Source organism: Trachurus japonicus, chromosome 7 (assembly GCF_045865225.1).
Source record: "Trachurus japonicus isolate A0001 chromosome 7, Traja_1.0".
NCBI classification, from domain to species: Eukaryota; Metazoa; Chordata; class Actinopteri; order Carangiformes; family Carangidae; genus Trachurus; species Trachurus japonicus.
In genome coordinates this window covers 2,913,611-2,938,411 of record NC_140913.1, presented here as the reverse complement: position 1 = coordinate 2,938,411, position 24,801 = coordinate 2,913,611, and the positions used below count along the sequence as shown (strand labels likewise).

The following is a 24,801-nucleotide window of genomic DNA, read 5'->3' as shown; positions in this document are numbered from 1 at the left end:
CATTCGTGCACTGCCACTTTAACATGTGATGTGACAGAATACGTAATACAGGAAGTGCAACTAACTGGACAACCTCACAGTCAGACATTCTCATTTAGGTTATGATAGAACAGCTGCTTTCAGTCTATGAAAATTTCCCTTTACTCATCTTTTAAAACTAGACTTACTTCACCCACATCATTAAAAAAAGAAAAAAACAACAACTCTGGTGGCATGCAGTCATAGTGCAGATGGTTTTCTTCACACCGTTGACACATCACAAATTTATTAAGGGGGGAGCAAAGCTGTGGCAGCTGTGTGTATTATCTCCACTGTTTTGGAAGAGGTCGGAGGTCATCTATGTTAGAGGCAAATCAAATAAGACATGGCGGCTCGGGGTTCAGCATCTGGGACTCAGATCCATCACCAAAATACATCCCGTGCCGCCCGTCTCTAATGTTGTGCTTCTGTCTGAGATGCTGAAAATCTGAATACGCGCCTTGTGTGTTGGACCGATGAACCTACAGTCAGACTGGTGAGAGAATGGGCCTACTGGGCACAGAACTGAGGGGTCAGGGGTCGTCACAGAGGTCTAAGGGCCAGAGCCTCTGCAGTAAGTGACTGAAGTTCTGGTTGGATGAAAAGAAAAGCCACAAAGACACTCAAACTAACTAAAAGAAGACACAAAATGACTAAAGAGAGACACAAGATAACAAAAAACTACAAACTCATATAAATACGACACCAGAGACACAAAAAGACCACAATTAGAGGAAAAGCAACTACAAAGAGACACGAAAAGGCTGCAGCGAGCGTCAAACCACAACGACAGACAGAACAACCATAGTAGATGCGAAACCACGACAAAAAGACACAAAATGGCCCCAAAGAGACACAAAACCACTATAAAGAGACCCAAATAACAAACCCTAGACAGAACCTAATGTCTGTAAAAATGCTCAGGTAACCACAGAGGTGCGTGGGTAATGATGTTTGTTAAAGTCTGCTGAAGTTACAAATATTGAATTTAAAAAACAACAGACCACCCTTATGAAAAACATTATGTGACGAGTCACATGAGAAAGATACAGAGGTGAATTTTAGTTATTAAAATGATTATAAACGTCAGTGGGATTTTGAGTGTGCTTTCTTTCACCCCTTTGGTTTTAAATTACATTTGTTTGAAAATACTTTATTAAAAACACCATTGTCCATGTCAAAGAAAGTTTATTTTGTCATTACAGTTCATTCATTTGATATTAATATTGGGAAGGACGTTTTGTGGGTGTGTTTTTTTCTACTTGGTTGTTTTGGTTCAAGGTTCTGTTTTGTGACATTTTCAGTTATTCGGGTTCTCTGGATGTCCGGTCTAACGCTGAGGTTTTGGAGTTTCTGTCTGATCCTGCTGGTTCACTCCCAAACTCTCCACCCAGAAGTGCATCAGGTCTTTGGGCTCTGCTGCTGGTGTCAGGTGCTGCCTTGAAGTTCCCATCTTTCTGGTTCTGAGGTTTCTTTAGGTGTGCGTCTGGATCTCTGGAGGTTCTGTGTGGTTTCAGTTCCTCTGGTTCTGGTTCTGTGTGTTGTCCAGCTGGAGGCTTTGGAGCTGTATGCTGACTTGGTCCTCTGGGTTCTGCTGGTTCTGATTCTGCTTGTGAAGAAAAAACATTACCTAAATCACTCACTGTTGCAACATTATCTTGCTGGAGTGGAGGGTCTCAGGTATATATGTTAGAAATGATAAATGCCCCTCTGTGTAGTCCAGTCATTTTATGAAAAAAGGTTGAACAAATTGCAACAGAAGCAAACTCAACTGGTTTTGTATCCTCAACATGTCCTGAGTGAGGGGAAAAAAGCCCAGAAGAATCCCATTAGGGGAAAGTTTCGAAAAACACCCAAATATAGCCCATTCATACGCCTATTAATTATTTTTCTCACGTGAATAGGGTAAAATTTTTAACCTTTAAATATCTCCATGAAAATTACTGAGTTGATTACTTACATTAAGACAAATAAAAAATATATTAAAAGTTTTTTGAAATTCTTTGTTAACATGAGCAGATTTGCATAAATGTGCATAAATTCCACCGTTTTGACGGCACATGTATACGTAAAGGTAAAGGTAAAATTGGAATGAGTTGACTCCTGGAGTTCCTAAAGGGAGTTCACTTTCACTTTCGTCAACTTACCAACTGTAGCTTTAATGAGCTAGGGTGCTTAGGCTACCATGCAAAACGAGTGCTTCCTGCAGCGACGGATTCTTGAAAAATTGCAGTCATCTTGAAATTTAAAGTGGTTTCTTGTCGTGTGACCGATGGAGTCAACTCATAACAATTTTCAAGCTGGTACCACCACAGCACCTTTATATATACATGTGCCGTCAAAACGGTGGAATTTATGCAACTTTATGTAAATTTGCTCATGTTAACAAAGAATTTCAAAAAACTTGTAATACATTTTTTGTTTGTCTTAATGTAAGTAATCAACTCAGTAATTTTCATGGAGATATCTAAAGGTTAAAAATTGTACCCTATTCAGGTGAGAAAAATAATTAATAGGCGTATGAATGGGCTATATTTGGGTCTTTTTCGAAACTTTCCCCTAATGGGATTCTTCAGGGCTTTTTTTCCCTCACTCAGGACATGTTGAGGATACAAAATCAGTTGAGTTTGCTTCTGTTGCAGTTTGTTCAACGTTGACCCCTTTTTTGGCCTAAAATTACTGGACTAGTGGGGATTGGTACCTGGTTGTGTTGTAGCTGACAGCTGTACTGGGCCAGAGTGGAGTACAAGAACTGGTACTGCTCTGTTGTTTGAATCATACCACCCCTGCACAGGGAGATTATGGGTTAGATATGTGTGGAATAATTACGAAAAAGCCAAACCACAGAGAGACACAGGATGAAAGTGACAGATTCTGTTTTCACCTACCTGTCGAGCCGGAGCTGACACACTGTCTCCAGGATGTCAACCTGAGCCGTTTCTCTGAGCTGCTGACAGCCGATACTGCTGGCTATGAAACAACCCGTTCTGCCTATACCTGCACTGAGGAGAGGAGAGGAGAGGAAAAGTGGTACAGGTTACTTAAAACATCCAGTGCTCCTCATTAAATAAACTGTGTTGGTCTGGAAACTGAAGCTAATGTGGAAGTTCCTTGAACCTGCATTCTACTGAATGACCATCAGGGGGCAACTCCTGTTGTCCAGTTGTATGGAAGTCTATGAGAAACTGATCCTCTTTCTCACTTAGTTTATGACCTGACCAAATGTTTTCCTGCTGTTTTTATGGTCTTAATCACTAGTTTGAAGTCTTCTTTACTACAACGTGGTGTTCATTTTTCAAATTATGGTCTTATTTAATAGAAAAAGAAAATAAAGCAAATTGATCTTTGGGCTGTGGTTAGCCCTACCACTTGACTGACACACTGACAGTGTTTACTGTTCTTGGTATTATTAAAGTTTTGATTTGGAACCGTCGTCTTAGAGCTTTTTTAGAGGCTACAGTTTGAGAAGTTTGAGTTTCCCCATTGGTCCTGGCAGGACGGGGCCAGGTTTGGACCTGGTCTAGTCTGCATTAGGAGACAGACTGTGGGTCTGTCAGATCCTCACCACAGCTCTCCTCTCAGACTCTTACATGGGTCCTCTCCGGCGTGGTTGGCTGCTCACCTACGACCATCAGCTTTCTGGTACAGGAAGTAGCTTTGAACACATCACAGCTGGTTTTACTGTTCACTGACTCAGATCATAATCTGCTGCTGTTTTCTAGACAAAGTGTGTTAAAATGAACATTCAGTGTGTCAGCCAGAAGAGCGATAACTAATGAGTGCTTTCTAATGCTTGTGTTTTACCATAATCTGTCCACACATTACATTACTACTCCTTTGACTCATTTTGCTGTAGATTATTGATTGTGGCCAGTGTTAGGGGAAGAGTTTAAATGAGCAGAGTCAGAGTGTATTGGGGGGAAAAAATGTAACATTATGGGAATAGAGATACAATTTAGTCATGGATGAGTAGTTTTAAGTTGAGTGTGGTTCCTGTGGTGACAATAACCTGCAACTCAGTAAGAAAAATGGCTCTTATTCTGAGAAACAAGCCATAACTTTTTAAAACAGAGGAGCTGATGAACCCTGTGATAAAGAACCAACCTGCAGTGGATAATGACTGGTCCAGGACCGGCGGCGGGGTCTGTGATTGGCTGAGAGCTCTTCTGTAGGAGGAGATTGCTGTACATCTCCACCTCCTCCACCATCCTCAGCAAAGGAGCGGTGCATTGTGGGATGTGGTGGTCAGGCCATGAAGTGAACCAGTAGTGTCTGACTGACCGACGCTCCGAACACAGCTACACACACACACACACACACACAAACAGTCGAATGATAAAATGTCAGACCCTATAATAAAGTATGTGGTCACTTATGCATGTGGTTCTCAAACTTTTTTACATCAAGCACCCAGCACTGACACAAATTAGACCACGGACCACCCCATTGGACAAAAATTTGAAACAAATACCAGAAATACACAAATATTTCTTCTGAATAACATTACTTTTTTTAGTCAATGTATATTCAAATTACTGCCAATGGCAAATCGAAAGATTTCAAGAAATCTCTGGAAAAAAAATGTAATATTTATGGAGAAAAAAATTGATACAATTTTGAGAAAAAGTTGGGGACCTCCGTGAAACCTCTCAAGGACCCCTGGGGGTCCACAGACTCCACTTTGAGAACCACTGCTCTATAGGATGAGAGGCAAAAACCATTGAGATTAGGCGTCACTGTTGATATAAAAGACTGTCACTGACATGTTTATTGGGTGATTATGATCATATCTCAGTTAAGATACACATTCTTCATTCATTACTGTTAAAGGGACATTGTGTAACATTTTCAGTTGTTTACTGGCCAAAATTGATGTCTGCATTGATATGTCATAGGTTTATTATGGTCTCCGCCAATAATCGGACTAATTCTTGTAGGTGAAGAATTTCAGATTTGTTTGTACATTGGGTGGGTAAGTCAACTGGGGAGCTCCATGGCGGTCTGCCATCTTGAAACTACATCTGCCAGCAAGGCAGTGATTACCAAGGATTGATGGTTTAAGGGTTGCATACCCACTACCTCCATCAGTTGTTTTCTTTCTATCCATCAGGTCAAAGGCATTTTTTTCCAGCTGCAACTTCTGGCCAAGGTAAAACCATATACCTCTCTCCTAGTGGTTGCCTAAGCTGTGTAACAGTTTACCGCTGCATATCCTGTCGTCAGAGACTCTGGAGACTTTTAAATTCCCTTAAAACTCAATTTTTTCTCCCAGGTTTTTGGACCTGTGTGAGACGAAAGTTGTTTTGTGTGTTGAATGTATGTATGTATATGTACTATGTATAATGTTATTGCTGAAATTGTCTCTTTGAAATTTTATTGTTATTTATTTTATGTAAAGCACCTTGGTCAACCTAGGTTGTAAATAAGGTGCTCTATAAATAAACGTGACCTTGACCATGACCCTGACCATCTTTTCCCTGACTCCGCATTCTTAGCCATGATTTGTAGTGAAGGCCAGTTACACTCCTCCGGTGGAACTGTATGTTTACGTGGTTTCGTAGTTTCGGTAAACGCCTACCCAACGGTTTTTAGTCCTGCTTTACTACGACTATGAAAAGTGCAGAAACCACGTAAACATACAGTTCCACCGGAGGAGTAAAACCAGGTTTCATTACATGTGTCAGATGACATGGTTTCACCAATGTTGTCAAAGCTTTTTGATACACAGCGGCTACCATAGTTGCAATATGCATTTGAAGAAGTGTGGCGATTTGAATGCAATACACGAGTACAACATTAGATGGGAGTAATTCCTACACAATATCCCTTTAACTCATCCACATAACAAGCTCACCCCTTTGACAGATATGTACTTTTTTTGTTGGTCCTTCGTCTTTTCATACAGGTTCTGTCTGATTTCAAACACTCTCTGAACACAATTTGAGAGTAAATGATGTTGTGACACATTTTACCTTCAAAGCTAATATTATTTTGACTAATGGAAAAACATGAGATGCCACTATGAAATCAAAATTGATGTTTATCTCAATCAGCACAGGATGTGGTTTGAATAGCAGATAAATTTGCTGCGGCTGAAAAAAATATTTTTTTCAGTAGAACACGAACTGTTGTTTCTCAATCAGATAATTCAGTCACAGATACTTGACATTATAGAGGAATATGTGAGTTTTAAAACCAGGTCAAATGACTTCAATCTAGTCTATGGACACAACAATACTGAAGCGTCAGTGCTTTATCATCCAGATAACCAATTCTGTTGTAGTAGTTACAGGAGATGTGAGGTCCAGCAGGTGGAGCTGTTCCACTGGGAGCTGCAGCTTTTTAAATTTCACCTGTCCAGGTGAGATGAGGATTAATACATACTGTCATTCCGACATCCCACTATTCCAACATCCCCCCACTCCGACATACCACCATTTAAACATACCGCTATGTCATCGTCCCACCATACCAACAAGGCTTTCAATATAAGGAAATGTGCGTTACTCAACAAGTGACTCCCTCCTACTTATCTGGACTCTCTCTATCTATCTGGCCTGTCTAGCCTCTACCTGGTCTTTTTACTAAACTTAACCAACTCCTTTCATCATTACCTTAGCACAACCAGTGCAAAATCTTTTGGGGAAAAATTACGCTATTAAAGGAATTGTCGAAAAGGCAGGATTTTAAAAAAACAACATAATTCCGACCATAGGAGTCAAGAATTGTTGGAATGACGGGACATTTGATAGAAAATTAAGTGTTGCCATTAAGACAATTAGAGGCCTATGTCGGACTGGTGTGGGATGTCGGAATGGCAGTTGCCCCCCGAGATGAGGTTTTCTCAGTCAATAATTTCTCCTCTTTAATAATACCAATTGGTGTTGTATTTTATATTGTTGGAAGGCCGGATTTGTCACCTTTACAATGAGGTACAACTTGTAAGAATCATGCATTGGTGGAATGAGCAACACAGCTAAACATGTACCCCCCAAAAAATGTACCTAACTCCCCAAGCAGAACCTGTCATCATTGAATCTCAATGCAGTGAGATTTTGGAATGAGCTTCTGAGTCAGTGGCGTTCCCATATTTCCAGGATCTGGGAACTACCTCCAGAGCCAGTTTGACAATGCTCTCCCCCACAGAACCAGGATCATTACAGAGCACTTCCACAATTTGGAAGTGGAGATGGAGCAACCTGCCGTGAAACCAGACTTCAACCCAATTGAACACTTGTGGGATCAGGTTGGGCATGATGTACCTTGTAGAATCACCAACACAACCAAGCTGGTTGACCTTCAACAACTCCTGGTGCAACTGTGTGAATATAGTGTAAAATTGTGTGGTTTTTTTCCCCCAACACTGATTACTGTGGGAGAGTGCAATCATCCAATCCACCAAGCAACTCAGAACAAGAATGAACACCAACATTAATGAAGGGTTGCTCATTCCACAGATGCACGATTCTTACAAGTCGTACCTCGTTGTAAAGGGGACTAATCAGGCTTTCCAATGTAATAAAATACAACATTATTTGGTATTATTAAAGGGGAGAAATGATTGACGGAAGAAACGTTTCTAAACTTTTTTAAGGAGTAGTGTAGTTCTGCTGGACCATGCTGTGGTACAGCGGTTGGCACCACTGACTCAAGACCCCTCCGTTCAAACACATGTAGGTGAGATTCATTGTCTAAACTGATTCTTTATCTCTGGGACATTTGGGAGTTTTGGAAAAACCTGAGTTGGAACTTGAAGAGAGAAACATCACAGAGTTAAATCATGATTTTATGGTCTGCTGTACCTGGATCTCCATGTCAGTGACAGTGAACCCGTCTTTCTCTTGACTGTTCCTCACTTTGAGGAGGAATCTCCCGAATCGACCCGTCTCTCCTTCCTCCTCGTCCTCTGTCCTCTGCCTCATCTCGTCCTCCTCGTCCTCCTCCTTCACCCTCATCGCCCCCTCCACCAGCTGAGGCCAGTACACTTCACATTTCTGGAACATACCAACAGGCTGATGATGCTTTTGTTGTTTTCACGTGCTTCAGCCTCATTTGAGTATTTCCAGGATACGATTAAAGGCAGAGGGGGTGGGAGGGGGTATAGGCCTACATCTCCTCACCTCGTTGTTCTCCTTGAGTCTGGTAACCATGACAATGACGCTGCTCCTCTCCTGCCACACCATGTCCCAGAAGTCCCCCACAGTGTGAACCATCGGCCCCTGGGTGGCAATGTAGGCCCTCGGAGCCCCCCTGTAACCCTGCGGAGAACAGATGATGAGCTCTGTCACCTCAGCCGTACATCAGCGCTCACACAGGTCAATGTGCTGCACAGCAGAAGACTCATTATAGAGATATTGAAGGTAAACACAGGGAGGCAAAGAGAAGACAAAGAATCACTATGAAGCCTTTACAATATTTATATACATGCGGTAGGTCAGTGGTTTCACACTAAACCACTGACCTACAGGGGGCAGCAACACGCCAGGAGGAGCAGTGATGTACCAGTGATGAGGGAAGACAGCTTTTTAACATGAACAAGAAATCTGTTCTGCTAATGATTTAAATTCAAAAGGGCTCAGTGAACACAGAAATGCATTTTACTTTAAAGGAATAGTTCACCCAAAATTCAAATTGCACTCATTATCTACTCACCCTCATGTCAACTAAGAGCTGTGAGTCCTCCGTTCCTTCTCTGAGTTACAGGGGGGTCCGCGCAGCAGTATTTGTACATATAATGGTTGTGAATGGATACCACTTTTCTTCGTCCAAAAAGACACACCAAAAAACATCCAAATACCTCCATACTGCTCGTCTGTAATGTCCCTCTTGTTCCGAAAAAAAATTAAATAAGTCTATATTTTAAACTTGTTTGTAGTGGAAGCTCCCGGTGTCTCAGTTCACTGCTCTTCCTGTGTCAGAACAATTTCTCATGTCAGGGCTTCAATACAAGAGGGACATTACAGATGAGCAGTATGGAGGTATTTGGATGTTTTTTGGTGTGTCTTTTTGGACGAAGAAAAGTGGTATCCATTGACAACCATTATATGGACAAATACTGCTGCGCAGACCCCCCCGTAACTCAGAGAAGGCACGGAGGACTCTGAAAATTCTCACAGCTCTTAGTCGACATGAGGGTGAGTAGATAATGAGTGAAATTTCAATTTTGGGTGAACTATCCCTTCAAGAACCATTGACACCAATTTCTCTGTTTGAATATAAATTGTGTGTTTTTTCAAAGGAAGACAAAGGAAATCATTTTTTATACCCTGATATTTACGTTTGAAACGAAAGCGTCTAAAGGTTGATATGAAAACATACATTTTAAAACTGTAAAGATCTGTCCAGCTGCCAAACTCCAGATGAGGGAGCAGAGCTCATCAACATGTTGATACACACACACCTGAGTCACCTGTGATTCTTCACGTGTACACACAGCAGGCTGCAGCTTTGCCAGCTGCTTATGAACTCTTTGCCCTCGGTTTTGCCTCTCAGGCACCATAAACTCTGCCCCACTGTTTTGTGAGGCGCTAATTTGGAACAGCAGATAACATTCAGGTCGAGGAGCACCGCTGCCTGCATGATGCACATATACCATTCATCACAACAAAGAAGTGTTTTAACGGCTGTACCGGCAAATAAAGTTGTAAAATATTCATGCTGAACACACTGTACCTGCCGAGTGACAAAGTATTCTGTTTGTTTCTCTGCGACAGCTGCTACTGGAAGGTTTTACATTTATACACAAGCTGTGTTATCTTAGTTCAATATTAAATAGCGTGAATGGCTGAGGATGTGCTTTATTTCTAGATATTTAACCGACACTAGAATCCTTTTCAAACAAACCAAGGAAACATAGACACATATAGGATCTCAATGCAACACATCACTCAATTCATCCTGACTTATTTCCTATAAATATAGGAGTTATGGGGCATGATAATTTTGCTCTCTCAACCTCCATTGTAGGGATTTATGGAAACAGGGATTTGAGAGAACAACATTAGAGTGAACTGTGTGAGCCTCCTACAGATTTCTTAAACTATAACTGTCAAACATAAAGAGAAACCATCTGTCTGAGATCAGTGTGGTAGAATACAAAAGACTGTCTCACCTAATTAAATATTAACAACTTACACACACTCACTTTATGACACTGGTGTTAATTCTAAATCAAGTTCTTTTCATTTTTCAGAGAAAATCCAGAGGCTGATGTTCGTGGCAAACTCATGTCTTCCCTCTGACAGAAAGTCATGTTCACATTCTTACTTTTTTTTTTTTTTTTTCAATGAGTACATCTGTATTTACTGCCACAATGGATGGAGCTTGTGTTTTCATCCATTCTGCCAGTTACTTTGCTTTTCATCATTACACACATATATTCACTCTACACTGTGTTCATGCATTTTCAATAATATTGCACCCAGATGGAGGGATGCTCCATACTGAGTTTTTTTTTTTTGACTCAATTATTTTATTCATTGTGGTTAAAGAAGAAGAATTTGTAACTGCTATCAATAACACTAAGGCTGCATTGCTAACTGATGACTGACACACTGTGACAGCGTGGGACTGCATTGTATTTGCTGGCTTAGCATAAATGTCGTGTCTATTTTCTGTAAACGTGGAAAATAACTTTTTTGTCTGACTGAATAAAGAAAGTCAGAACTTTGTCACGTCCCCTCCACTTTTGAAACTACCCTCCATCTCTGACCTGGTAAGACAGGAAGTGAATGATTAAGACTGTTCTGTTCATCAATAACAACCTCTGCCTGCATGTCGAGCATCTCTGCAGCGATTCAATGCCATACAAATGCATTTACATGTATTTTTTCATACTTGTAATTAAGGATATATTTTATAAACCATATTTTTATTGTATTTGATGAACTGTATATGTTGTTTTGCAGCAGGTACCTGACTCAAAACACTGTGCTGGCAGATTAACAACACACACACACACACAGCTGAGGCTGCAAAGTGAGAGGGATGCGTGGGCCGCGGGGGGCGGGAGGGGGGGAGATAGGGACGTGTCACTTCCTCCCTCACTTCCTGTGGTTTTCCTGGTTGTCAGACTCCCACGCTGACAAACGGATGGCTCATGTCTGAGTTTCTGTTTGTTTAGCTGTCCAACACACGCACACGCACACACACACACACACACGCATGCACGCACACACTTGAAAAGACGCCCACGCTGGGTGACAGCGATGTCACACTCTATCAGCTTGTTTTCTTTTTAATAAAACACTGAAGGAAACCAATTTTCTTCGCTGTCACTAAACTCATTTAACCAGCGTTGGAATAAATTAATAAAATAATAAAACGAAACTCAAAAGCTCAAACTGAAGAGGAGATGTTGGGACCTTGTTTGTTGGAGGTTTTTATGCATCTGCACCAATGAGAGGTGGAAGGATATTGTTTATAGGTTGTATGTCTGTTCCTCAGTTTGTGTGTCCCATTCTCATAGACACAGTATCAATGTGAATTTGGCACATATTCACTTGGACTTGAGGATGAACTGATGCGTGGTGGTTAAAAGTAAAGGTCACAATGACCTGACAAAACACAGTTCTGGTCTCTTGTGAATGCAAAATCTACATAAGGCCTCAAGGGAATGCCTTCAAATTTGGCAGAAACATTCACTTGTACTCAAAGACAAAGTGATTAGTTTTCAGAAATCAGATGTAAAGATGAAAATACATTTTATTTCTGGATAAACAGGGTTGTGAGCTGAGACTGAGCGGCAGAGGCAGACAACCCAACTGATGGACTTCACCACATAGAAGGGTTCATATGCATCTTTTTATCTTTAAAGCTGTTGCTGCCAAATTTCCTGTTTACCATGTTACATGCTATCTCAAAACTTTATCAGTAAACAAACAGACCAGATCATCTTTACCAAATGGATAACATGTAAGTGCCCATACCATTGGCAAGTATAATTAGGCTACTTGATGGTTATGAATATTTTTCTATTTTTGCTAGTGTAAAAAAATGTGGTGTACTATTCCCTCATTGATTTAGTATTTATTTTATTGAGGTTTTTTTTCTTCTTTTTGTTTTTATGTTGTTTTATTTTTGGTGTATTTCTTTCTGGCTATTCGATTGTATTTCTACTTGAATGCTGATGTGTATGTGTGATTTTGTATATTTTTATGTGGACCTCAGGAAGACTAGCCTGGAAGACTGCCATGGCTTCAGCTAATGGGGATCCAAACAAAATGTGTGAATTGTTTTCTACAAAAAGCCCCATTGCAGAACTTCCATTTAAAATAAGTCTAAATACCAGACTGGTCAATGAGAAGGAAGCACTCCTACAAGCTCAACCAGGCATGGGCAAACGTTGGGCTTTAAACAATGGTACAAAATTGTCCAAATTATAGCAAAAATGTTGATGCCCCGGCAAAAAAGGGTGAGCAACAACGCTGCTCCCACTGAAACTGAAAAAGTAGTAGTTTCTTCTACTTTTTTATGGCTTTTACATATTAGTTCACACAAACACTCTTTATCCATCTGATACTGGCCCGGCTTGGACGTCAACTTTTACTCATTGCCCCTGAGCCAAAAGGTTTGCCCACCCCTGAGTTTAAGAGACCACCAGCAACATTCAGCTCTCTGTGCAGACTTCCAATATGGCCGCCTCACAGAAGGGCTTGTGTTGTTCCACCATACTGAAACAACACAAGGAGCAAGATAATTTGACTCAGTTAGAGTATAATATAACATTAGACTCTAACCCTGATGTAGTTGGCATTGATGTAGCGGTCCGGTCCCGCCTCCTCTTCTGGGCTCCTCAGGATCACTCGACTCTCAGGGTCTAAACAGTAAAGAAAAAAAGAGTGAAAATGGTGTTGACAGACAGACAGACAGACAGACAGACAGACAGACAGACAGACAGACAGACAGACAGACAGACAGACGAGTCACTGACTGGGTAGGATGGTTTTGTATCTGTCTTTCATCGTGTGTCCTGGGATGTCGAGGTCTGCAGCATTCACAAAGTTTGGAGGGATTTTCTGTAAAGGAGACAGGGACGGGCTGGATGTTAAAACAAGCACACCTTTTTATTTGGGGGGGGGGGGGGGGGGGGGGGGTAGATATGGTACTGTCTTTACCTGGTACTCTACATTCAGTGTGTTGGTGTCCATGGCAGCCTGCTGCAGCAGTGTGTGAGTGAGCGGTCGTGTGGAGGTGTGAAGCAGCTGGAGCCACACCTCCTTGGGGGTGGTGACAGAGCAGACAGGCTCCACCCCCAGGCTGTTCATGTCCAATAGCAGTGACAGATTGGAGCCACGCCTGTAAAAAAAAACCAAAAAAAAAACAACAACAACAAGTTAACATAATGACAAACTTTTGAAAGGTGAAGGTTTTTAGAGAGTGCAGACATTTTTCAAAGATGTGTCACTTGTGACTAGGGATGTCATGTATTAAACGCCACAATTAATTTGCAGATATGTGGCAAAGTAAAGGTAAATGCACAGATACTGGTCCATTTATCTAAACTAACACTAAATTGGTTATATGATAGCGTGTCATTTTTATAAAATAAACTTAAACTTTTGGTATGGATGACAATTAATGACTCAAATATTATATATTATTATATTTCAAATATTCAAATATTAATATTTCAATCCCGGGGGATTAATAACTGGTCCTATATTAAGAGATTAGTAATGTAATTATATTTTGACTATATTTGATTTCACACATTCATAGTGTTGTGAAATTTATTGATGCATAATAATCGTGATGATCGTAATACCATGATTATTTCTCTGACAATAATCGTACCAAGAAAATCTGTAATCGTGACATCCCTACTTGTGACACTTTAAAAAACATGGGAACTAGTTGTTTGAACAGTGACAACATTTTAAGGAACTACAGTCACAAATGAAAGCAGGGACACATTTGTAGATCTAGGATATTCTTGGAAAATAAGTGTATTTGACAATGGAAAATCTTTAAGAGATGCTCGGGGACAGTCCACATTTTAAGAAGTTGTAGAAATTTTTGTGTGTGTGTGTGTGTTTAACATCCACCTCTCCTGTAGGCGAACTGAGGCTTTGCGAGGAGGCGTGGTCATTGGTGGGGGTGTGGTTGGGTCCTCAGCGGGAGGGGAGGCTGGACGCACTGCCGACGTACTCATAGTGTGTTTGTCTGAAGCTGGTCTTAGGTGTTCATCACAACATTGTGCTGCAGAGAGAGAGAGAGCATATTAAAGGGATAGTTCAACATTTTGGCAAATTGGCCCATTGCCATAATCGCTATAGTCATAGCAGTAGGTTCGTTAACTTTATTTGTCGGTGCAAGCTATTTTTAGAACGGCGGAGCGAAGCAGCAGGCTGCTCAGAGCTACGCTATGGAAGCTCATGGGATTTCTTGGTTTCCCTCATCAAACTCATCAAATACAAAACGCTTTCGTGGACAACTTGTGACCTGCACAATCACCACGCTATGAGATAATAACAGAACGTTACGAAACGGAGCCGTTTTCGAGGTAAATACAGGGTAAATACAGAGTCTGCTTGCTGAAAAACTGTCCCTGAACGCAACGCGCATCAGCGGTTTTGCATGAATTTACCTCTAAAACAGCTCCGTCTCGTAACATTCTGTTATTATCTCATAGCGTGGTGAATGTGCAGCTCACAACTTGTCCACGACCGCGTTTTTGAGTTGTTGGGTTGTGTATTTGATGAGTTTGATGAGGGAAACCAAGAAATTCCCTTAGCCTCCATAGCATAGCTCTGAGCAGCCTGCCGCTCCGCCGTTCTAAAAATAGCTTGCACCGACAATTAAAGGTAACAAACCTACTGCTATGACTATAGGGATTATGGCAATGGGCCAATTTGCCAAAATGTTGAACTATCCCTTTAAGTTCTGACCCAATAGATCAGCAGGAGCACCGCTGTGCCCACACTAACACACAGGGGGCGCTGCTTCTCATCAAGAAACAACATGTGTGCTTCATCTGCTGAAGAAACATCTGATTTATGTTAATCTGCACTTCAATAGTAATCCAGTGCTCAGCAAGGTGTGCAGTGTTTCCACAAAGGTAAAGTAACAAAGTAAAGTCTTTATTCATGAGTGGAATGTGGATTTGATCACAAAATCTAGGTTCTAGCCACATCTCAATCTCAGTGGAGATTGTGTATGGATCTGGTGAAGGTGTATTCACCTCCGATTTCCAAGGGGGCGTGGCCAACAGACATAGATAGATAGATAGTCTTTATTACGGACTCAGGTCCATTATAAATAAAAAGAGACAATACAAAAATACATACAATACAAGATAAAAAACATCATCATAGTTTTAAAACACGTACAGACACCTGTTCCAGTGTCTCCAAAGACCTGACAGGTAGGCTATTTCGTATCACTATGTGTAACTAGTGTCGCTATGATGCTATTGCTTGCCTGGTTAAGTCGACACTTAAACCTATACATGTAGTTTCTTAAAGCAGAAGTAAGCGGGATGTTTGTGTTAATATAAGTCTTAAATAGTTCTATCTTCCGACAGCAATCACTTATATAGAGTGTTTGGTCTGAAACACGGGTCTGTCAGTCACTCTGCTCTGCTCTGAGCCGAGGAGAAAACTTTCCTTGTATCCTACAACCTTTATCCAATGAGGAGAGAGAACAGCATAAAGGGGCGGTCCTCTCTGTGTGTGCAGCCAAGGGATGCGCGTGAATGTGGTGACGTAGGGACGAGGACCAATAGATCCATGACGAGGGCGGGGGCTGCTAACTCCATCCGCTAACAGGAACTTAGCCAAAATGACCGGATCGCTTACTTCTGCTTTAAAAGAGCATGAAAGGTGGATACATTACAAGATACAAACATATGACTCGCGCTTGTCCATCTTGGGCGCCTAAGTAATATTCGAAATGCATCATTGTAAGCTACCAACAGTTTTCTCATTTTTGCAGCACTGTACCTGCACCACAAGTGTGGCGTGTACAGTGTAGTACAATATGATCTGAACAAGGCTATCTTTACATCCTCTTTACATTTATTAAATTTCCTTGCAAGCATATTGGCCTGTGCATAGAGTTTACAACACTGACGCTGAACGTCATCATCATCACATAGATCTTCTCTGATTATGTGGCCCAGATATTTAACTTTTTTCACAGCACCAAGTGCTTGACCAGCTACTTGAGAATTTAAGTTTGAGCGAAAAATTACTCCAACACTAGTATTAGTATATGTTCATTCATAGTATCAACAACAACATAATTTCAATCCACTGATGGATTTATACATCTTCTGCCCATCTAACTGTAACATCATCAGCCACACCACCATGGTCAGATTTATCAAATACATAAGATTGTACAAAATAAACACACTCACATACAACAAACAGCAGAAATGTAAAGTCATCAGCTGCACATGACCAACAGGGAATAAATTGACCTTATTAAAGAAGCAGTGGCACACAGGTCAAACTAATCACCGCATCCTGCACAAAGTCAATAAATAAAGGCTGTAAATCATACAACATGTGAAAACATCATGTCAAGTAACATAAAAAAATATCCAAACATACGATTAAAAAGCTGCATGTTACATGAAAGTCATCACTCACAGTTCTGAGTGTCATCAACTCTTCGACTCCTTCGAACCTTTCAGCCTCTTTTAGATCCTCCTGTTTCTAGTTGTATGGCACATTTCCCGTCTGGTGGAGCCTCAGTGTTTCCAGCAAGAAAACAAAAATACCAATCACACCGCTCTGTCCTTTCTGAGGTTGCACTCGTCGCATTAATTTCAATCCATCACGTGATGGTTTTGTCACCAAGGAGCCGCCATACAAAATGAGAAGTTATGCTTTGACACTCCACGTGTTACTTCTGCCAGCTCTCGCAATCGATTCGGTCGGCTTTTTTCTGGTTTTGTCACCGGCCTCAATGGAGGAAGTTTGTGAATTACTGATGTGACACCGGGACGCAGCTGCTGTCAGACTCCACAGATCTGTCAGCAGTCACTTCATCAACAAGAACGCATGTTATCCCATAAACTCGACCTGCCTGAATCCTGATGAAGAGATTAAAATAATGACTGAGCCATGTGTGTGCGCGTGCGTGTGTGTCAGTGTGTTTCCACATAGGCTTGGATCCGAAACGTTTCAGTGTGTGTCCATCGGAAGAGAGTTTCCTCATTTCAGGAAGTCAGCACACCCACAATGACTCAAAGCACAACACACAACACACACAGACAGCACACTCAAACATAAAGTCCACTCTGATGACTTACACTGTTTTTATTCTCGTACAACTCAATTCACATAAAAGAGGCACACTGTTTTATCTGTATGAGCCCGGGCCTGAGGTGACTGTTGTTACTGAATATGTCAAATGATTAGAGATATGAAACCTTGGTGTGTCAGTTCTTGTCTGCTCTTGTTTTATTGGGAAACACCACCACATCCTGAGTCTGGCTCTAATTCAGGCCACATTCAGGCTCCAAAATAATCTACTAAGAAATCTTTTGAGGTTCTTTTTGGGAGTGCTAAAGGTTTTCCGAGGTTGTCCATCATTACCAGTTTGGGTTGTGGTTTTCATTTTGGATACTGTCCGTCTTGCAGATGGTTGTGTTGGTATCTTCAGATCTGGAACCCACTGGGTCGGTTTGCAGTAGAATTTGAACTGGTAGAGATCAGAGATAGACTCAGGACCTTCACACTGTGGGATGAACGGCATATTGCTCCATTTGTGGTTGAGGTAAGTCACAGTAAGGAAGTTTAGGCATCGTGGGGTTCTCTTTTAATAAATGTTACACTTCTGTGTGTACAGAATAACAACCTCATGGACAGGCATCAACTTCCATTAAAAGGATAGTTCACCCAAAATTGAAATTTCATCACTCATTCACTCATTATCTACTCACCCTCATGTTGACTAAGGGCTGGGAGAAGTTTCAGAGTCCTCCGTGGCTTCTCTGAGTTACAGGGGGTCTCGGCGTAGCAGTGCATGTCCATATAACGGTTGCAAATGGATACCAACTGTCTTGGTAACAAAAAGACACACCAAAAAACATCCAAATACCTCCATGCTGCTCGTATGTAATGTCCGTCTTGTATTGAAGCCCCGAAATGCGAAATTGTCCCGAAAAAAATTTAATAAGTCTATATTTCAAGCTTGTTTTATAGCGGAAGCTTCTCGAAGCTCCTCTTCCCGGTTCGTCCAATTTGGACAAACCAGGGTCTGTCCTCTTCCCAGTTCGTCCAAATTTGACGAACCGGGAAGAGGAGCTTCGAGAAGCTTCCGCTATAAAACAAGCTTGAAATATAGACTTATTAAATTTTTTTCGGGACAATTTCGCATTTCGGGGCTTCAATACAAGACGGACATTACATACGAGCAGCATGGAGGTATTTGGATGTTTTTTGGTGTGTCTTTTTGTTACCAAGACAGTTGGTATCCATTTGCAACCGTTATATGGACATGCACTGCTACGCCAAGACCCCCTGTAACTCAGAGAAGACACGGAGGACTCTGAAACTTCTCCCAGCCCTTAGTCGACATGAGGGTGAGTAGATAATGAGTGAAATTTCAATATTGGGTGAACTATTCCTTTAAGGTGTAACACATGAATAAAGAAAAACAAAATCGCAGGCTGTTTCTAGATAACGCAGCATGTGACTGTTCATTTTCAGTGTATCAGTTTAAAGTTAGGGTTGGAGATCTCTTTCTGGAGCATTTTTTTCATTTAATTGCTTGAAATCCTCTTCACACCCCAGTTGCAACCAAGTAATGTAATGCTTCAAGTCAGTTGTCAATCAAACTGCCATCTGTCCCTCCCTCCCTCCTCTACCACTCTTAGTGCACTAATCACACGCGTGCTTCAGTCTTCAATGAGTTATGCCACAGAAAAGACAACGCCAGTAATCCAATGTACCACACTCCAGTTTGGTAGGTGGCAACGTAGCCTACCCCTAAGCTGGATGCTGGCTAGTTTATAATGATGTCAGCTGTTTTCTTACCTGTGAATAAGCCATGACAAAAAATCTACGAAAGTAACAAAGTGATTTTCTCAGAGCCCATACAAGTCTGATATGTCTACCTTTGTCAGCATACAGCATGCATGACCTAACAGAACTGCAAAAAATCTTGAGGATGCTTGAGGGCTGAGTCACATTCAAGAACCAGTTTTCAATGATGGAAAGTAAATTCAGTTGAGCTGTCATTTTTTTTCCAATCGACTGGCTGTGTTCACCACTTCAGGTGCCATAGTTACGATGGATAGACAGATAAATTAGTCCTCTAACACATCCTACAGTTTGACATGACATGAGTTTTTCAGTAGCAAGTCAGGTTTAAGAGTCAGGAGGAGTCACTGTTGGGGCGACAGTGCTTGAATATCAACTCTTGACTTGCTTGAAGTAAAAAAGATGTTTCCACAGACAGCGTCAGGTGGCTACTCAAACATGCACCGAGAAGTTTGTTTATTTCAAGCAAGTCAAGAGTTGATATTCCTGTGTTTATGACACAAACAGGAGCTTCCGACTGCACGTGAACACACCGAGCGTCAACTTGGGTCTCACACGAGACTCCAGGAGACTTTGAATTAGATCTAGTTTTACAAACATGTGGGCTTGCTTGAAGTAAATAAACTTCTCGGTGCATGTTTGAGTCGCCATCTGACGCTGTCTGTGGAAAAAAAATGCGGCTTTGAGGGATGTAAACAGCCTAAGCAGCGGAACTTACATCCACTCCCATTCATCGCTGCCGTGGCAGACACAACTACCGCAAAACAGGAGCAATTAAATTGAAAATCTTCAGACTCCTTGAATTTGCCCGGAATTGTCCTATAAACTATATCATGAAATCTTCTCTCACCATCTACTGGACAAATTAGATTTTAAGTGCCAATAAAACTCAACAACTTGATCACTTGTCAGTATGCTTTACAAAGACTGTCCTGTATGAAAATGGGTTCATGAAATCCATTTAATAGCTACGTTTTGTTGCTAAGCAACACCTAGTGGTCATAGTAATTATGACAGGAGCAAAGGAAAAAGTTTCATGACGTATAAATAGCGACCAAGTCCACGTCAGGAGGAGGTTGTGGTGGATGGATTAAGACAACAGCAAAGAGCAGGTGTTTGATCTGATGTGAAACTAACTAACTAACCTTTGTGATTAAAAGCCATAGCTGTTAGGGAGAGCAGGTTTTATATTAGAAGCCATTTATGCTGATTCACCAAGGCTAACCATGGTTTTACAACTTTACTCATGACAACAAAGACTGTCTAATGTTGAGAAAATTATTATTTTAACTCAACTCATCATCATTTTCTAAACCTAACCAAACATGACCGCTCTTGTAACAATGGTGACAGAATAAATGTGGTTCAGTTCTGCTACTGCTAGACTTTCTTTTATATTGAGGCTGTAATGACTACTGCAGCCTGTAGGGGAGCTGTACAGCTTTGTTTGTATTTACAATCAGTAAATAGAAACATTAAAGGGACAACGAGGAGTTTCTCCATCGGCAGAACGAAAAATTCCGCGACAATAAAAAAGTCTTATATTAATGTGGATGAATCTACGCTACCCACACTTGTTAATGGGCCCATTTTCGATAAATACATCGTTTTGTCTCTATCGTTATTTTGTTATTATTAGTGGTGGCGGAAATGCTGGGCGAGCCGACCAGCGTTTCTTTACTTTAGGTTTTGTGGCGAGTCATGAGAATAACGCCGCCGAATCGCCGCTTATGGTCGGAACTACGACGGTATGTGATCGTCTTTGAACCTCTGACTTTAATTCTTGATGAATGAAAACTTGAGTCTGTCTTGCGCCGGTCAAAGAATTTCACGGTGCACGTGGAGGCTCATAAATGTAGTGTGAAAACACTTCGCTTTTCCAAAACTCCTCGTTGTCCCTTTAATCATTTTGAATAGCCAACGTATTGTTTTTGCTGATTGCACTGGATTAACTACAAACACCGGATTACAGATGAGATTTAGAGAATTAATGACACCTGTCAATAACTGTTAGTAGCAAATATATTGATCAGGCTTACCAGGTATTTGACAGCCATGGTGTTCTGTTTGTAATTCGGGCCGGTAACATGTGAATCCTCCTGTGATACTAGAGCTGCTGCTGACTTTCTCCAGCTCACCTACAACAACAACAACATATACCTCACAGCTCACACCTCTGACTAGTTCTAACTAACTAACTAACTAACTGACTGAACAGTGAAGAGAGGGGAGCTCTCCGTTTCTTCCTTATACCCTCTTCAAACGAAATCAATGACTTTCTGACAGACCAGGGGCAAGAAGAAACAAGTGAACAGGGAGAGAAAGGGAGTGAGATAGAAAGTGATAGTGAAGGAGAAAACAGCAGTACATGTGGTGAGGGAGAGAGAAGAGGCAGCAGGAACAGACATGTCCTGTTTTTCTGGCCGTTATTACACCAATTCAAAGTGTTCAGGTAGCGAAAGAGAGAGAGAGAGGAGAGAGAGAGAGAGAGAGAGAGACCCGAGGGGAGAGAGAGAAAGAAAGTGAGTCAGAGAACAAATGAAGAAGAGAGAGAGAGAGATATTGAAAGAGAGAAAGACATGCTCCAGGTGTTGATTATTAACACACCAAGAACTGCTCATGAATCATTCATATCAAATCATGCAACATGGACCGTGAACACCAGCAGCACAAAAACACGCATAACACTCATTCATACAGCACAACAAAATAACAAACACTAATATAAAACCTGCTCTCCCTGACAGCTATGGCTATTTACCACAGAGGAAGTATGAAAAAAAAAATCAACCTTTTTTATGAGCAAACAGTGACTCAACCTCACACCTCCACATTGTTTTTCACTCTTCAGTCGACAATGGAAAATTATACCCTTTTGAACTTTGAACCATCAACTTATGACTTTGTTTACTTGTCTTCAGTAAGCCTGGTAGCAGGCCTAATGGTACTGACGCCAGCCATATGCTAAGCTCACAAAACGGCAGATGACCAATCATAGCTCAGCAACAGCAGCTAAGCACGTAGCGGTGCAGACGTCACAAACCACGACTGGTCCCCTTTTCAACCTTTCCAAAAAACAAAACAGTGTGTTTATGTCTTTTGTTCATGCAAGATAAAGCTGCTAATGTTAACATCTGCAAGGCCAAGGGTTAGCAGATAATACGCTCCATGCATCATTAAGTGGTGGCGAATCATTTCCTCCTCATAATATCCTGTTATCCTGGGATATGAAGCTTTATATGAAGATAATGACAACAAAATATTTGCAAGTCTAGCTATGTCTGCTTCCATATGATTCAGGGAAGTCACATCTAGCCTATCTGTCAGTCTCTGTGGGTTTTTATATAGATAAATACAAGATCAAGTCTCCACCAACTACATCAATCAATAAATGCGTATTATGGACCTCAAGTTTCATATGACTGGCCACTTTTGAGCAAATGCACTTGGGGCCCAGCTGTCATAAGCTCATATTGAAATGTTAATTACTTTTTTTTAATGAAATATTTGTTTTATTAAAAGTAAAATATATTTCTCCCCACAACCATGTGATTTGATTACCTTCTCAGAAATCCTAATTTGCAATAAGCGAGCAGCAAGTGAAGCCGTGATATCCAATACCAAGTCAGTCCCCGTGGACTCTCATGTTAAAAAGTTCAGCTTCACAGCAAGAAAAAACTTGTTTACAGCCTGGAACAAATACAACATTGCCCATTAAGTTGGAATAGAATATTTGTTTTTACTTCATCTCATGAAACGATTGTGACAATGTGATTTATTCTTGATAGATAAGGGTTGTATATCTTCTCAAAACTTTACTGATCAATCTGTTCCAAACGTATCACTGTGAAGATTAAACCACAATTAACCTTTATAATAGGAATAAAATGAGGAATGTGTCTGAAAACAAAATGATTCCAACTTTGTGGGCAACAGTGTAAAAAGTTTTGCTTTCTACAACTAATTTACTCCTTCATGCTAACTGTATCAGGGGTGAATATTCATATAGCTCACTTGCTTACATTCCTATTTATTAAAGCGTAATGTTCTGTACAATTAGGGGTGTGCCACTTGGAGTGACAGGTGGGTGAAAGAAGCTTCTTTTTTTTCATCAAATGTAACATGAAGTCTGCAACATGATGCTCAGCAAGTTCAAACAAAGAAGCACCAGGAGAATGAGGATCAAAGACAACAAGTAGTTAATGGCTAACTTTTAAGGGTTTTACTAGGGTGTGCTTCTTGTTCATCTATATGCACTGTTAATGGAATAGCCAGATTCTAAATGGCTATTTGCATAAATTATATGTGTGGATAGATATCATATAGTGGAGAGGAACTTGACCTTCTGCAGGTGTTCTACTACCACCCTATAGAACACTTTAATAAATGCACTTAAACAGAGCACTTGTGGTTGTGACAGACCAAAGATGGCCCTTTAAGTTTGGCTTCTTCCATTAAGTCAAGAAGTGAAATTGTATCTAAATTCAGCAGACGTAAGTACGACATGAAAAAGTACTGCCTTCAATTTTACTTATAGCACTAGTACAGCTTTAGTTATTATTGTTGATGGAAAATAAATTAATTCAACTGAGTAAATTTGAGACATGTTTCTGTCTCAGCAACTCACTTTTGCAAGATCTCATGTGGCCGACATCGCCTTCCAACTGCAAGTTTAGTGGGACTTGAATTTGAAAACATTGTGTATGACATTTTTTACTGCTGCTTGAAATGCATCATCATCCTTTAAAGAATGTCTTTGCTGATTCATAGTTATACTGTTTTATCAGGCTTTGAACTTAAACTTGCGTAAAAGTAGAAATACCACAACATAAAGATACATCATTCAAGGGTCAAATATTCAAATATTGAAGTGCAAGTATCAACAGCAAAATTTACTCCAACTATCAGAAGTAATTGGTGAGGCAAAATGACAGATATTGCCTGACACATTATACATATAATACAATGACATTTAAAAATGTCAAGGTAATTAAATAATAAATTAAATATATAATATAGATAAATATAAATACATTAAATAATGTGATAATATATATTGCATGTAAAATTTAAACTTACATAATTTGAGGAAAGTGACTTTAACTGACACATAAGAAGAACTCTCTTCACTTCAAATGTAGTATAATTCTCTGTCAAGAATACATGTTCTCAATCTTTAGTTGTTATTTTTATAAAATAGTATAACTTATTACTTGATCTGTTTTGCTAAGATTTACTGTTAATCAGATTAAATAATTACATTTTGAAAAAGACTTTTACATCTCACTATTTGTTTGTATTCATCCACCCATCCATCCTTCCATCCATCCATCCATTCAAAGTTAGCTTTCAGGTCAAGTTTTCATCTCTCCTCTTCCTCACCATTGTGCGTTTGTCTCACTCCCCCAATCCTTGCTCTCGTCTTTTCCTCCCTCTTTTTTGTCTTTCTCCTCTTTTCTTCTTTTTGGTCCTCGTCTCTTCTTCCTCTTCTCTCATCTGTTGCTGTTGCTTTCTGTCGTTGTCTTTACTTCTACCTTCTCCGCCACTTCCTTTTCTGCACCCACCCACTCTCTCATTATCTCACACACACACACACACTCTCTCTCTCTCTCTCTCTCTCTCTCTCTCTCTTTCGCACACACATACACTTTCTATTCCCCTCATCCAAGGTTATGGGTCCCCTTTAGACTGCACGCCACAGGCTTCAACATTGTGTATTTGTGTATTTCATCTTGTGCATCTACTGTGTGTGTGTGTGTGTGTGTGTGTGTGTGTGTGTGTGTGTGTG

General features: G+C 40.6%; 1 protein-coding gene across 6 annotated transcripts; it reads right to left on the bottom strand.

Moving 5' to 3' along the window:
* Window positions 1–1,103: 1,103 nt before the first annotated feature.
* Window positions 1,104–24,560, bottom strand: LOC146983969 (tyrosine-protein phosphatase non-receptor type 7-like). Of its 6 annotated transcripts, none has more exons than XM_085780806.1 (11): window positions 24,396–24,560; window positions 14,064–14,217; window positions 13,134–13,314; window positions 12,950–13,034; window positions 12,756–12,835; window positions 8,139–8,276; window positions 7,821–8,012; window positions 4,123–4,316; window positions 2,907–3,020; window positions 2,720–2,804; window positions 1,104–1,624 (listed from the first exon to the last, which is right to left on the bottom strand). In XM_085780806.1, the coding sequence occupies exons 2-11, from the start codon at window positions 14,168–14,170 to the stop codon at window positions 1,532–1,534; spliced, it is 1,269 nt and encodes a 422-aa protein (XP_085636932.1). In that variant the 5' UTR covers window positions 14,171–14,217; window positions 24,396–24,560; the 3' UTR covers window positions 1,104–1,531. The 6 variants fall into 6 exon arrangements, with proteins under 6 accessions (XP_085636932.1, XP_085636928.1, XP_085636934.1 ...); XM_085780802.1 differs by having other exon boundaries at window positions 1,104–1,627; window positions 24,396–24,559; XM_085780808.1 differs by lacking the exon at window positions 24,396–24,560 and adding an exon at window positions 21,053–21,613.
* Window positions 24,561–24,801: the final 241 nt, after the last annotated feature.